This window comes from Apostichopus japonicus, chromosome 5 (genome assembly GCF_037975245.1).
Source record: "Apostichopus japonicus isolate 1M-3 chromosome 5, ASM3797524v1, whole genome shotgun sequence".
In the NCBI taxonomy this organism is placed as follows: Eukaryota; Metazoa; Echinodermata; class Holothuroidea; order Aspidochirotida; family Stichopodidae; genus Apostichopus; species Apostichopus japonicus.
Genome location: NC_092565.1, coordinates 5346039 through 5360580, shown reverse-complemented (window position 1 = coordinate 5360580; position 14542 = coordinate 5346039). Strand labels below are relative to the sequence as shown.

Below are 14542 nucleotides of genomic sequence, written 5' to 3'. Positions count from 1 at the left end.
TAGAAAGTGACCTATTTTTAACGACAATGTGTCGTGATGTTTCGCAAAAATTGCAGTTACCAGAGTTTCAACCATTCTTAATTTCCTGAAGTACAAAACGTTTGTTTGTCGATCGGCGGAAAAATGGAAATCGGCAGAAACGGCCAGGGGGCTCAAATTTGAACTATCGAATTAATAATGTATCGTGTCTCACAGCTCCGACAAAGAATAAAGTCCCTTTTTTGTTTTGTTATTTGTCAATGTGCGTTAATTTCGCTTGGCCTATGTTAACTTGACAGCGTGAAGTTTTGGCCAATAAAAGTCCTTATATTCATATAAGGGAAGGGAACAAGTGTTAACAAGTGGGTAACTTGATGATCACAAGAGGCGGTCCCGAGGGGGGGGGGGGGGTGAGAGGAGGAGAGGGGTGCACAATACAGTATAATGGTCGACTTTAAGCTATAACAATAGGTGCGTTGGAGTAACGTTGTGGCACCTCTGCCACCATAATGGGTACAAGTATTGTACCCCTCCTTGAATTGTTGGTGCCCCCTCCCCCACAACCCACAATCACAGAATTCCTGGCTATGGGGCCTGTAACAAATGTCACAAAAGTACCTCGGTGTTTAAAACCAACATGAAAAAAGACAATGACAATGTAAAACAACGTTTTCATTGGTTTATATTAAGCACCGATATCTCTTAAATATACACAAAATACTGCTTTTTTTTTATTTCTTTCATTACTGGAGAATGAACAATACAAATTTTAATTGTTCATCATGCATGGGGGTACATTGTTACCTTATGCAAAAACAAGGAACTTTCAAAATCTGGTCTCTTTACAGGATAAAATGTTTTTGTTTTCAATCTTCGGCTATAGCATTCTATTCTACCACAGGGCATAAATAGTAATGAAATGTATCCATCTTTGTTATGTATTATTAATTCACTCTGGCTCAAATTACAATTCTGTTTGCATGTTTATTGGTAATGGAAACACAAATCTTAATATAGAAATAAAAGACACGGTTCTTTCTACATAAAACGAAAATAAATATTCTCAATGAATAAGCTAAGGCATAGCAGAGTAGAAATTCTTGACAAAAATTACGATTACGAGGAAAACCTTTTAACTGATTGCTATTGGTCGGTTTTAGTCATTATCATAAAACCATACAACACTTAATACCTAAAATATCCCAACCTTTTCGATAGAGGGGAAAAGAAATTTGGTTGCAGGATTACAAATCAAAAAAGTTAGTCTGACCTATACTCCAGGTCAAAGTACTGTTTTCAATTACAAAATGATCAATCATGTCACTACACACCACTTCACTTGAGAGCAAAATCTCTCTCTCTCTTCATCTATTTTTATGATCTTATGTTTGTAATATTTTCATGAAGAAATCAATACACAGCATGCATTTATTTGAGAGAGTTAAGACTCTCAGTAGAATTGAACTCATTTTCAGTCAGAATTCTCTGTTAGAGTTCTCTCTTTTTGCCCCCCTTTTGTATCTGTAACACAACTCTTTGTGAAGATTTTGAAGGACGTATCTCTAGCAAACATCTCGCATTGATATGTTCGATCCATAAGCTACAAGTGACCATCTGCTGAAACGTTCAACTTATAATGAAGGTCAGCAGGCTGACAGACGATTGACGGACTGGAACAGAGGAATTACACAAGACAATTCTAGTCACTGTGGCACAGGACAAATTTAAAAAAATAAAATAAAAACAATCACTGGTGGGGAATAGGCCTATATGTGCTTGCTAACCCCCCCTCCCCACCATCTCCCCCCCCCACCATCTAGTATAATGGACTGCAATTCTTCTGGCCAGTATTTCAAATAATATGACGATTAATTTTCCACCGAAATATTTTCCCTCACTGATGTCAATGCACTAATAGCAATACATGTCTATTACAGTGGAAAGATTAATATACACAGTATATGTACATATATATATATATATATTAAAAAGAAATACATAAGAATATTACAATGTAAGCATTGAAGTCCTTCATATACTGTAAACATAATTGGCTTAAAAACAGGCATTTTGCAAAATTATAGTGAAAGTTGAAATCACCTGTGTGGAATAAAGGACGAATTGGGGTTGGTGTTGGGGTGGGGGATGTCCAACTTCTTTAGTACTTAAATAACGCAATGCTGTGTCGGAACATTTCCTTAAAGATTCACGACATGTTATATTAATTGATCCTAGAAGTTGTAGTAGCCTAAATTTCTTATTTGAACTCTTACTGCAAGTTCAACACAGGAATACATCAACAGAACATTTTCATCAGTCGAACTTGTCGTTTGAGTCTCAATGACTTCGTTATCGTCATTATAATCTTTCTTTGATTCCTTCCAAAGCCAATCCCAAAATCACACTCAATTTATGAATTAATTTTGTTCTACAACCGGGACATGTTGGTAATGTCACTTGAGAAAGAAAAGCTAAAATTCGAAATACGTTTACGACATGGTATCGAATTTGGTTTCACGATGATGTCTCAAATCTTCTTCTTTATTACTATTATTCATAACTAAGTGAGCAATTCAATGATACAAAATAGCAGTGCAGGGGTACATGATCCATGTCTTAATTCATCACTCGCTAACCAAATAAAAGCCAACACACGTACCATACTTCGCACCTCATGGATATGAGTCATATTCCACTCATGTAATGTAAACTATTCATCAAATTTTTACCTAAAATTCTACCTCCATTTTTTCTCTCTCAACATTTCAGAAATATAAAAGGGAAATCTATCTGTCAAGAGATGTCTTCATTCCCAAGGATTCAAAGCTAATTGACCAACCCTCCGAAACACATGCGGAAATCAATTTGACAAGGTCATTTATACTCTTTTGAGTTTACTATAAAAAATTACATCATGAAATAATTTACAACAGTCTTCCTTTTAATTTTTTTTTAAAAAAAATCACCAAAAGTTTGAAAAAATCTCAAACATCAACCAGAAACAGTACGAGGAAGAAAATTTTAAGTTGCCAGCTCATTTACCAAACCTCTACATGTGCACAAACTATTCGTTATTAAATCACCTCTTGGTTGTTTTGGCTCTGTAAAAGTACTTAATTTGACTCTTTCTCACAAACAATAGATCTCTAAATTGCAGTAACAAAGCTTGGTATTTACATATGTATATGATATTCACTATGGTTTTAACGACAGCCCAGTCATCTGAATAGTGAAATGTTTAATTAATAAAGCTACTCCAGGAATCTAACTACCACATGTGAAAAAGAGATACACAGGTAAGATTACTGGCATCTATACCTCCTCTAATCTCATCTGTCTTCTTCTTGCCTAGAGGCAAATAAGGCCTCCACAGAGCGTCTCCATTCATCTCGGTCGGCAGCTGCATTTCTGGCCTCATTCCAGGATCGCCAACCAGCCCTCTCTCTCTTTTTGTCCACTGTTCTGTGCCATGTTGTTTTTGGTCGCCCTCTCTTTCTCCTGCCCTCTGGTGCCCAAGTCATGCTGATGTTGCTGTCGTTGTTTGGGTTTTGTCGCAATATATGCCCAATGAATTTCCATCTTCTTTTCTTAGTTTCGATGCTACACATCCAGTTGGACAATACTCTTAACTCGTCTATAAGTGTGGATTATCGGGCTGGCCTATCTTCTTCAAATTCATGACATATGGTAATTATGATACGTTATTTGAAAGACACTTCTTTACATCCTTCAGGATATGAAGTTAAAATAAGAAAATTAAAATAATTGGCAATCACTAAGGAAGAACCATAGGAGGCAATCCTCTCAGTTATTTCCCGGGTACTTGGCACATTATCTACAAATCCGAATTGTGTTTGTGTTTGCACCACTTGACATGACCTGACCCCTGACATGACCCCTGACATAAACACTGACCAGACCACATGCACAATAGGAATCTTGAAACTGATTACAGTAAATAGTACTGGAAAAAAAACAAATACAAGCATGCAGCACACAGGATACAAGCAACCCCCCCTACCCCCCAAAAATCAAAATAAACATTAGCGATGACAGCCCCTCTTTTGGGAAACCACTTATCAACACCCCTCTCTGGAACCATCCATACCAAATCTCCTTTGTGAAGGACATATGCCGAGGAAGTGTGTTCTTTTGTTCGTGGAGAAAGCTCTCTATCTTATCTACCCATAAATTAATTCCTAACTGTGATAGTTAGTTCCTTTGGGGAAGACATTTGGGGAGAGAAGATAACTTGTCCGTATTTCATCGGGTTAAAAGCCTACGTATGATAGCCACCTGTCTATTAAGAGCTCTCTCCATATTGGATGATTTGCCATGCTTCGTCCGAGCAGAAGTCAAAAGGGCGAAATCTGTACTTTCGATCGTGTGCATATCGACCACAGATATTCAGGAATCAATAAACGACAAAGGAACGTTGTCATCTCTTCACCACTGGGGTATCGTCTAACCCTCGCTTCCTTCCACTGTCAAATCTGTCAAAATAAGGAGATAAACTATGACGTTTTTTCCCTTCTTTTCCCCCTAAAAGTATTACTGGCAACGAAGAAAAATTTATGGAGACCGTGATGAACGAAGGCTACTGAAGGAGGAAACTGTAAACACAGTGCTGGTAATGAATGAGAAAAAAAGAGGAAAGTAATAAAATATTAATTTTATTGGGGTCTTTCTTGGCAGTATATGATTACCTATCTATTCCTAGACGTAGAAATGTAGAAATTTCAATGCCAAATGCCCCACTTTTGAGATGGACACTTCAGGTAAAGAACGGCCAAGTTTGAAGGGCATATCAATTTTGATTGAATAGAAAGATATCGAATGTTACTATTTGAGCATTTTTACATTGACATGAAGCCTAGAAGGGCTTTCCATGATAGAACAACGTTTTTCATCCAAATAATAACATATCAACAAAATAACCGACACAACGGACTTCTTTTATTGCTAACTCCTATTTTATCTTAACGACAATTGATATATTTTAAATTTTGATATATCGTAGAAAGCCCAACTGACCAATGCAAACAAGACCAATAGTTAATGAAATAAATTATACATCGTCAAGATGGGCTTGTTTTTTTTTACTTAATTACTTATTGACCCTTCATTCCAATTCAGAAAATCTAAGTCTCCAAAGTTTAATTGAATTGAATTTTCATTTTTTAAATTTGCAAACTGTTAATGCTCCTATCTAATTCCATCATTCCTGGGAGGGTTTTTGGTGAATTAAAGTACAAGTTTATGTTATCAATTACCGATAGTTAATGAAATTAATAATACACATCGTCAAGGTGCACTTGTTTTTTTACTTATTGACTTACTGACCCTTCATTCCAATTCAGAAATCTGAGTCTCCAAAGTTTAATTGAATCTTTTTTCTTCAATTTGCAAACTTTTAATGCTTATTTCTAGTTCCATCATTCCTGGGTGGGCTTTAGTGAATTAAAGGACAAGTTTATGTCATCAAATTCCTTTATCTCTCCTTTTAATTGGTAGAGTGTGTCATTACTCACCCGATTCTCATGCCTTTAAACTGGTTAAAACTGGTCAAGGTGAGTATACCCATTAGTCAGTTAAAACTGATGTGTGTTATAATTTCTTAACATGTGTTACATTTATGACCAGTTGCTTCTGAGAAGGGATTACAAAAAGAAAATCACAATCCTATGCAAAATGATTGACTGGAGTAACAAGACTTCTCTAAAGGTTTCACCAAAACTTTCGTCCACAGTTTAACAGAAAGTGGATGACACTTTACTGCTAATTGCTTAAAATCTGCAATTTTCAACCATCTTTAAAAGGTGTACTTACTAGTCATACATAGGGACAGTTGTTTAGACACCTAACCAGTCATTAGTTGAAACAGCCTTTGAGTAATGGATTTGCCTTTTAGTCATTTTTCCACAGTAGCAACTGCTGACAGGTCTAACAAGTGTTACGGTGTTATATAACACACTTCAGTTTATACTGATTAAAGGTTGTCTCTTATTCACAGTTAGAAACTGATCAAGCCATGTACATTGGTGCTCAATAGCATCTGCTGACATGTGTTACGGTGTTATAACACACTTCAGTTTATACTCATTTATGGTTGTCTCTTATTCACAGTTATAAACTGATCAAGCCATGTACATTGGTGCTCAATAGCATCTGCTGACATGTGTTACGTTGATATAACACACTTCAGTTTATACTCATTTATGGTTGTCTTTTATTCACAGTTAGAAACTGATCAAGCCCAGGTACATTGGTTGCACTACTAGATTGCGAGAGAGTCTACTAATACGCAAAATGCAGCCGTAACATACTGCAATGATATTAAAACGATTTGTCCCAGGACTGACCTTTTAAACTCTTGACTTGTCAATAATTCCAGTTGCATTTGTTGCGTTTCCTTGATGTACATGGGCAGTTCATCTTCTCGTGTGGGCGGGAGGATATTCGGGATGAATTTAGCGAACAGGTGAGGATGAATTCTGGCAAAATCTGTAAAAAAAGCAGAGAAATCCCCAAAATAAATCAAAGAAATGATCATGGTTTTTTTCTCTCCAACTTTCTGTTCTTAGAAAAAACAAATAGAAATGGAACTACACGTCTACTTATCAGCGAGATGAAAGAAAGATAATGTCAACATGGTTCTTGTCCATTATGCATAATCAGTGTTCATTATCATCACTTTTTCCTTTGTCTGTTGATGACCTGATTATTCATCTAGGACAGGTTGCATGAAGTTCATTTCAGACACTTAAAAGAATTAAAGTTAAGATCGCAAAAAAATGCTGTTTTCTAAAACAACATTTATAAGGATATTGTTGGTACTGGAATGAAACCAGACAAAAATATTGGCAACCCATCCCAGGGAGGATGATACTGATATCAGTATCAATCAATGTCAGATGGACACATTAGTACTTCTATTTATAGACATGCACGAAACATAATGAGCCTTTGGCGAAAAATGTGAAATGAAACTAAGCCTTTTGCTATTGTAAGCAAAACATAAAGGTCCCAAAGTTTAAATTGAAAAGCACTCTGCAAAAATGACTAATTAATAAATCTTCACTTTTTGCTACTTCTATTTCGTTTTTAACGATGTAAGATATTAGTCTATATTCCATTTTTAGAATGTGCCTGAAAACGGTAAAAGGCACGTCCTTTGGTATTTCTTTTTTCATTTTCTTTTATTTTTAAGGAGGATACATATGTATGTTGTTGTTGTGTTCATACATTTGATATAATTTTGACAGACCCTCAAACGGTGAAAATGTTTGCTTTTTGATTTTCCAATTTGGTGTGAAGAGTTTCAAGTGGTGAGATTTTTCTGTTTTATTGGCGAGACAATTTTCAATTAGATGAAGGCTTCACCAAACTTCAAGATTGATATAAAATGGAACAGATCTGGGTCATTACAGATATATGATTTTAATAAATGAGTAACCTTCCAACAGACTGACAGATCTCATACGTTTTTGTGTTTGTGTATTGTTCATATTTTTATTTTCAGTTTGCCAAACAATATTGTCATTGACAAAATTTGTTTGCAGCCACCCAAAAAACCTCCTCTCAATTCAGTTTATTACTTTACTAGGGAGCGAGAAGTTTCCAGCTTTACGCTTTCAGCTTTATTCGATGATATTATGCTGAGAGTTGATCAAGGCATCGATACTGCCCGACGGTACAAAATAATTATGACTTGTAATCGTTAATACCTGGTCTCGCATCGTACAGATAACTGATGAGATCGGCAGCAGCCGACGGATTGAAACCGAAAGGCTGACTTTGTATGGAGTCCAGCTCACCTGTGGAACAAAGCGGGAAATTAGGCAAGATGAACAATAACAATAAACAGAACAAAGTCCACATCAAGCAATTTTACACTCAAATTTAAAATATTTTCATAGCAAATTACTAATAAGTGTGATTATTATTACTATTAAGATTGTTACTATTACTATTAAGACTATTGTGATTATTAAATTACTAATAAGTTTTAAGTGTGAGCCACATCCCAATTGTTCCCAAAGTTAATTTTTTTTTTTTTTGAGAAATAGAGCTGGTTATTAGGAAACAGCCTATTATTGTAAAGGATCAACATAGAAGTAAACATACAGTCCTTAAATAAAGGATTAATAGTTTAATTTCTGGATTTCACAGATACTACAAAATCAGATAGCTCACTTTCTTCCCATTAAAGAATATAAATGTATTTGTAGGAATAACACTACATGCAGAATTTGAATTGTAAACAGCTCCTGCAGTAATGATAGGTAATATAATGTACTTTGTAAAAGCAGACCAACTAACTTGGGATTATTTTTTTCTTCATTTTTCGTTGATCTGATTTCGTATGGAATAACAGACATCTCCGAAACATAAAGTATCGTATTTTTTTCCTTACAGCCATCATTAACGTATGAAGCCTTTCTCTGAATTTGTTATTCATCATCTAATAATTTATGCTAAATACCAGCTAAATGCATCATCTTGAGATGAAAGAGCAAGAATGCCAGGCATTTTTTACTGGAGAATTTGGTCATAAATTCTGAGATCTGGTGGGAGGGCGGGCATCTTATGGTTTAGAAGTAATTTTAGTTAATGATATACAAACATAGGCTCGTGCGATATGGTTAGTATGTTAAGGTTGGTTATTGAGAATTTGAGATGCCACTGAAATCTTCTTAGTTGCATGATAAACTGCTTGCAGCTTAGAAGGAAGCTGGTTCTTTCTTTTTGGGGGGCTCTTTTCATTCAAATGGGAACATTAAAGGTAAACATTCAAAAGTCATCAAATAAAGAGGAAAAAATTGGGAAACTCAGCCAGCCTTGGAGCATTTTCCTTTGCTGACATTGTTTATGTATTAATTTTAACAAGTGAACTCAAGCGATCACCTGTGACATCGCTGACGAACCAGCATATGAAAATTGTGTTTTAATTCCTATTAAAACTAAAAGTCTATCAGAATTACTACATTTTTCAATCATATCTATCAAAGAGCTAACTTGTTCCTATCGATCACTGTTTATTGTGATGAGAATATTAAAATAATCATTCCTCCTTACTTAAAACTCTGTGGACATGCTTCTCCACGATGGTGGTGTTAAGTATGGCGGAGAGCTCTCTCTTCAAATCCGACTTTCTCTGTAACGTCACGTAGGTTCTATTCTGGATGACAAAAGAAGATAAAACTAAACTTAATAAATTAGCACAAGGTAAAAAACAGAATTTCAACATTTTAGTAACGAGAATGGTGGAAACAATTTTGTGTCTTCACCAAAGAAATTAAGGTTCTAAGTAGTAATTTCCATGAAAAATCTACTGTGCTACTTTCAAGAGAGGGTTGAAAATGAACTATCAATAACTTATTTGATCATTTTAAATTAATTGGAGATTATTAAAATAAGAAAAAACTTACTGAACTAGAATGAATACTTAACCATACTAGGGTCACTGTTCGGACTACATGAAACAAACTTGTAAAACTTAATAAAATGCTAAAATGTAGCAAACTGAAGGGACCGTTTAAGGCATAATATGCTTGCATAATTCAACACAATACATACAAAATAGTAGCATTATTTTTGCATTATTTTTTTTATTATTATTATTATTTTTTCTTTTACAGAAACCACATATTTATATAAATATACCAAAGAAAAAGAAGGAGAAAAAACCAGCAGGGACATATGCTTACCAGATATGCAAAAATGGGTACAATACAACCAATGGCTTGAGTAAATCGTTTCAGTCCTGTGTGAAAGTTTTCCACTAAGTTCGCACCGGTTAACGTCTGAAATTGACATGGAAAAAAGAGGGTAGGGATGTGAATCAATGGGAGGCATAATACTTAGAAGCTACAATAGTCACAACTGTCACCATGCAGCAGCTGTCACAATAGAGAGCAGCTGTCAGACTAGAGAGCAGTAAGTCTGCTAAAGAGTAGCAATCATATCAAACACTAGCAAACCCAACTCAGCAGCATGTAAAACTCTGTAAAACAAGTTACTGTCTAAAACACAGAGTAAGTTAGAGCAGCCAGCATGCTATAACTACAGATCAGCCACCATGTCACAATGCAAAGGAAGTTTGCAATCTAACCAACCTGCAAGTAAGTACTGCTGTGCACTTAACATTGCTGCAACACAGCAAGTGTATGAGAGATCAGGCAGCTGTCCACTAGAACAGTCAGCATGGAACAACTACGGACCAGCCATCATACTGCTAACAGTCATCCTACGGTCTGCTTAACGTACGGGTGCTGCTGAGTACCTGACATGCTGCAATACAGCTAAGGATGTGCTGCCTACTAGATTACATAAACACACATGCTGAGTCTTTAGACCAGCCAGCATGCTATGTACAGTGAAACATATAATGCTGCAATCCAACTTAACCCTCCAGGTACTGCTATGCATCTAACATGCTGCACATTACAGAGGCTAGTCTATAGGAGCGTTCTGTCAGTTGTCTACCAGTGCAGTGGCATGCTAAGACTGAATACCTGCAGCCATTACATGGAACACGTAGCCAAAACAGCAATGCGATTGTCCATCTAAACTGAAATATCTAACATGTAGCAACACTGAACAGATGATATACTGTACAGTATTAACGAATGGTTAACATATTACACAAGTCACCGCATTTGGAGCAGCCGACACACTAAAGAATATTAAATACTCTTTGAGCAGTAAAACTGCTGTATGGAGAGCTCTGCAACTCAATGCTTTCAGTGATGCCATGTACTACTATGGAGGAGACAGCTAGACTGGCCAGGGGAAGAGCATATTAACTCAAAAGTCAATGTCACTATATATAAAATTTACTACAGAATAACTGGTTGAGTACAGGTACATCCAGTTATATACTTATAACAGTGTATTCAGCTGTACTATGAGGGAATCTCTATTGGCTTAAAATTATTGAAATACTTGTCACCCACTCACCAATAGGAAATCTTTTATTAATATCAATCTTATTTGCAATTCTTTTTGTTGTTGATTAACAATTTTGAGATGGTATAAAGTACTTTTGGACACATATATGATGATTTCTTGAAGAATAAATAGCCAATTGTTACCTCCAAGTCATCACTGAACTTTGCCAGCTGCTCACATAGAAGACTCAATAAATCTGCATAGATTAAAGCTGAGTGTTGATTGCACACACTGGTATAAACATGCCTGTGTAAAGGAAGAAACATATATAATATATATGTATAAATATATGTAAATAAAAAAATTACAAAGAATACCAAATACTAAGACCTTCATTTTACTGTCTTAAAAATGCAGTGTCAGGAAAATAAGAAAGAAAATTTTAAAATGCTCATAAAACAATTCTATATCCAGTTTTATCAAACATAAATTTACATGTGATCAATGAAGCTAAATCATGATATAATTAAGAACATCTGCATATTAATACTTTGAACCATTTATCTGTTCCCGGCACAAGTGACTATACTGCAAGGTAATCAATCCTCTGGTATGTTTTATATTTAAAACACAGGAAGTAGGTATATATAGGTTCCTGTTACAACAAAGATATGCAAACTATCAAAGAGGTGACCTTAAATCATCTCATTCCAATATTATACACTTAAGCTGGTGCTTTTTACCTGTACATTTCTTCATATGATATCTTCAAGTAAACTCCAGGTTGCTGAACTAACAGCATTTTAACAGCTTCTTCTAAAGGAGGCCACAGCTGTTTCCTATAGTCCTCTTCACTAAATTTATCCATACTGCTCTTGTTTACAGAATCTAAAAAAACAAAATTTAAAATCCTTCCTTGATTTCTTATATTGAACGGTGGCACATGTGTCAATTTAGTGTTAACATCTTTTGTAGCAATTTGAAATAACTCAGATACTAAGATTCTAGACACAAATATCAATTGCACTGTGCATCTTACAAACCAGATAAATTATATGCTCTGTATGTTACCAGTTAACGTTAAGATAATCGCTATGCCACCCTATATTATTCACCTCAGTTCTTAATGGCCAGGTGGGTACTTAATCTCGTTATTAGACCTGTTCATTTATGTATTATAAAGATATGGTCCACACACTTAAAAACTACTACTAGTAGCATGGTGGGCTCATAATTGACGCACTTAAGGATTTGATCAACGATGTCTATCAAGGAAATATCCAAATCACTCAACTGTATGTGTTTTTCATATGTGTAGTTCCTCAGAAATGTTATGATCTCAAAATATTTAAGGTTCTATGCTTATGCACAGGGTGGGAATTTTACGGTACGCCGGTACGCTAGCGTACTGGAATGAAAATATCGCTTACCAAAAGAAGAAAATCAAATGGGCCTAGTACTACACACCCTTGTAATGAGCGTACCAAAAATTCTGACCGTAAGTGACTGCATCGGACTGTAGTAGGCTTATCTGCAATCTGCTTCTAAGTTACGGAGGATTAATTTGTCGCGCAGCTAGCAAAAAGCACCAACGAACAGGCCGTGCACGGCTGGCTGCTAGCTCACCGATCGTGCCTGGACCGTCACATACCTACGACTAACTGTGTATGCATCGCAAATTATTCCAACTTCACACATGAACTACGCAATTGCCGAAGGCAATTGCGTAGTTCATACTGTACATGTGCTCAGAATTTTCCCAGGTACCCTGCCAAACAACTGTGCGCTCATCCCCTGTCTAACACCTGTTTGTTAACATTTTTGGCACGTTTCCAAGAAACGTTTCATGGAGTATTCCCCATGATACACGAGGCACGGTTCATACACGCAGCACAAGATATCAAGCTATGGCCATCTTTATGAAAGTAAACCTTGTAATAAAATATGTTTTAGGCCACACGGCATGATTAACTAATGCTTAAAATTATTTCTATGTTCTTGTAGAAAACATCAAGTTCGCAAAATACAATTAGTTGTGTTTTTGTAGTTACGTGAGATCCGTAACAGACGAGGTGGTTAGGCTATTTGCTATACACTTAACTATGGTAGGGCATTATTTTTTCCATATTTTTGGAAATTCTAGAAAATACTTTCTTTTCCTCCCCGCTTAACACCAGATGTGGTCATACGGTTTATTCATAAATGGGTGTACTATAGCCTTGTTTACATGACATTAGTTGCATGTAGCACGATATGCCAGTTTTGCGTGAATTTTTCGAAAGTGTTTTGCTGGATCTTTCGTAAAACTTGAAAGGACCGAACTTACTTTTCGTACACAATTGGTAATTTCTGTACTGATTTTCAGAGTTTTTTTACAATCTCCAGTCGATACATTTCCTTTGATCATGTATTTGAATAACTAATACCAAGTCGAGTATTCGACCCGGTATTGTCTGGTCGGAGAGTTCAACGTGATGGACAGGGATTGTAATTATTTCGATCGAACATGCATTGACTGGATTATCTGCGCCGCCGCTGTCGGCTCGATATAAAGTACACTTGTGCCGCGAATCAGGAAGTTTTCACAAAAGGATAACAGCGTTCAGGTCATTGTGCTGTGCTTACCGATTCATGAATTGTGCTTACCAACTGAGAAATCTTGGCTCATGTTGGTAAGCACATTTCATCAAAAAATTAAAAAAATGCTTACCAACTTGTTTTCCCAAATACCCACCTTGCTTATGCACCGTACAATTGAGCAGAATTTGACCACAAAATGTCTGCCGTGTCAAGTTCTTTCATACCCCTAAATTGACACATTAGTCGATAAGCTAACTGTAGTGTAAGCCTTAGTATACATCCATTGACTTTAGATGCTGTTTGCTATGCTCTGAGCCTCTAAGCTCCGACAGATCAGGTCCCAGAGAGTAGTGTTATCATATTGAGGTAATGTTGGTTATTTTTAGGATGTAAGATTTCCAAATGGCCAAAAAACGTGCAAAACTGGGGGGAGGGTGTTAAAAACGTAAAAAGTACCACAATTTGGTCAGCAAATAGCTGAAATGGATTCAAACTCATGAAATATGTAATTCTGCTTGACTACAAAAAGTTTAGGTGGCCTGCTGTATCGTTGCTAGTAATAATTGAAGGTGCGTCAATTACGGGGGTGCGTCAATTATGAAGCCTTTACTATACTATTGCTAGGTCCATTAGGCCTTACTAACTTTGCTAGCCTTCTGAGTATGATTGAATTGAAGTGACATTACTTAGTGGGAGCTTCACGTCTAAAACTAATCTAGCATGAATTAGTAATAAGTTTGTGATATTTACAGCATATACAGAGTGTGCTTGATAATTTGGCCTAACAATAGGCCTAACGTAGGAAGTGAGCATTATATCGTACAGTAGGTTAAATTAGGACGTTAGCTTGAAGTTGGCAGTATGCCTAACGTTATACCAATTTCCGCCACACAATGTCAGCAGATAGAACAAAGCATATCCGCTATCGGTAGGCATCGCTTTCGGATGATGAAAACTTTACGTAATCGATGGGTTTTGAGTTCGAAAGTGGTTAAAAAGATATCACATGTTTGATCTCAAAAATATGCTACAGTGGTAATCGAGTCAGTTAGGCTGGTGTCTATCCAAGAATAACAACAACAGTGACCTT

At 36.1% G+C, this 14542-nt stretch overlaps 1 protein-coding gene across 2 annotated transcripts; it reads right to left on the bottom strand.

The window, feature by feature from the left end:
- Positions 1-643: 643 nt before the first annotated feature.
- LOC139967400 (CDK2-associated and cullin domain-containing protein 1-like) lies at positions 644-14513 on the bottom strand. Of its 2 annotated transcripts, none has more exons than XM_071971147.1 (8): positions 14276-14513; positions 11616-11760; positions 11076-11178; positions 9690-9785; positions 9058-9160; positions 7707-7796; positions 6342-6483; positions 644-4472 (listed from the first exon to the last, which is right to left on the bottom strand). In XM_071971147.1, exons 2-8 carry the CDS (start codon positions 11738-11740, stop codon positions 4418-4420), a joined length of 714 nt encoding a protein of 237 aa, XP_071827248.1. In that variant the 5' UTR covers positions 11741-11760; positions 14276-14513; the 3' UTR covers positions 644-4417. The 2 variants fall into 2 exon arrangements, with proteins under 2 accessions (XP_071827248.1, XP_071827247.1); XM_071971146.1 differs by having other exon boundaries at positions 14330-14512.
- Between the last annotated feature and the right edge of the window lie 29 nt (positions 14514-14542).

Bases quoted from the DNA above. Each gene is read 5' to 3' on its own strand.
- LOC139967400 (XM_071971147.1), bottom strand. From the start codon at position 11,740: ATGGATAAATTTAGTGAAGAGGACTATAGGAAACAGCTGTGGCCTCCT. The intron at 9,161-9,689 runs GTAAGCATATGT...TTTGTCATCCAG, and splicing joins TACCCATTTTTGCATATCTG to AATAGAACCTACGTGACGTT. The intron at 7,797-9,057 runs GTAAGGAGGAAT...TTTGTTCCACAG, and splicing joins GCATGTCCACAGAGTTTTAA to GTGAGCTGGACTCCATACAA.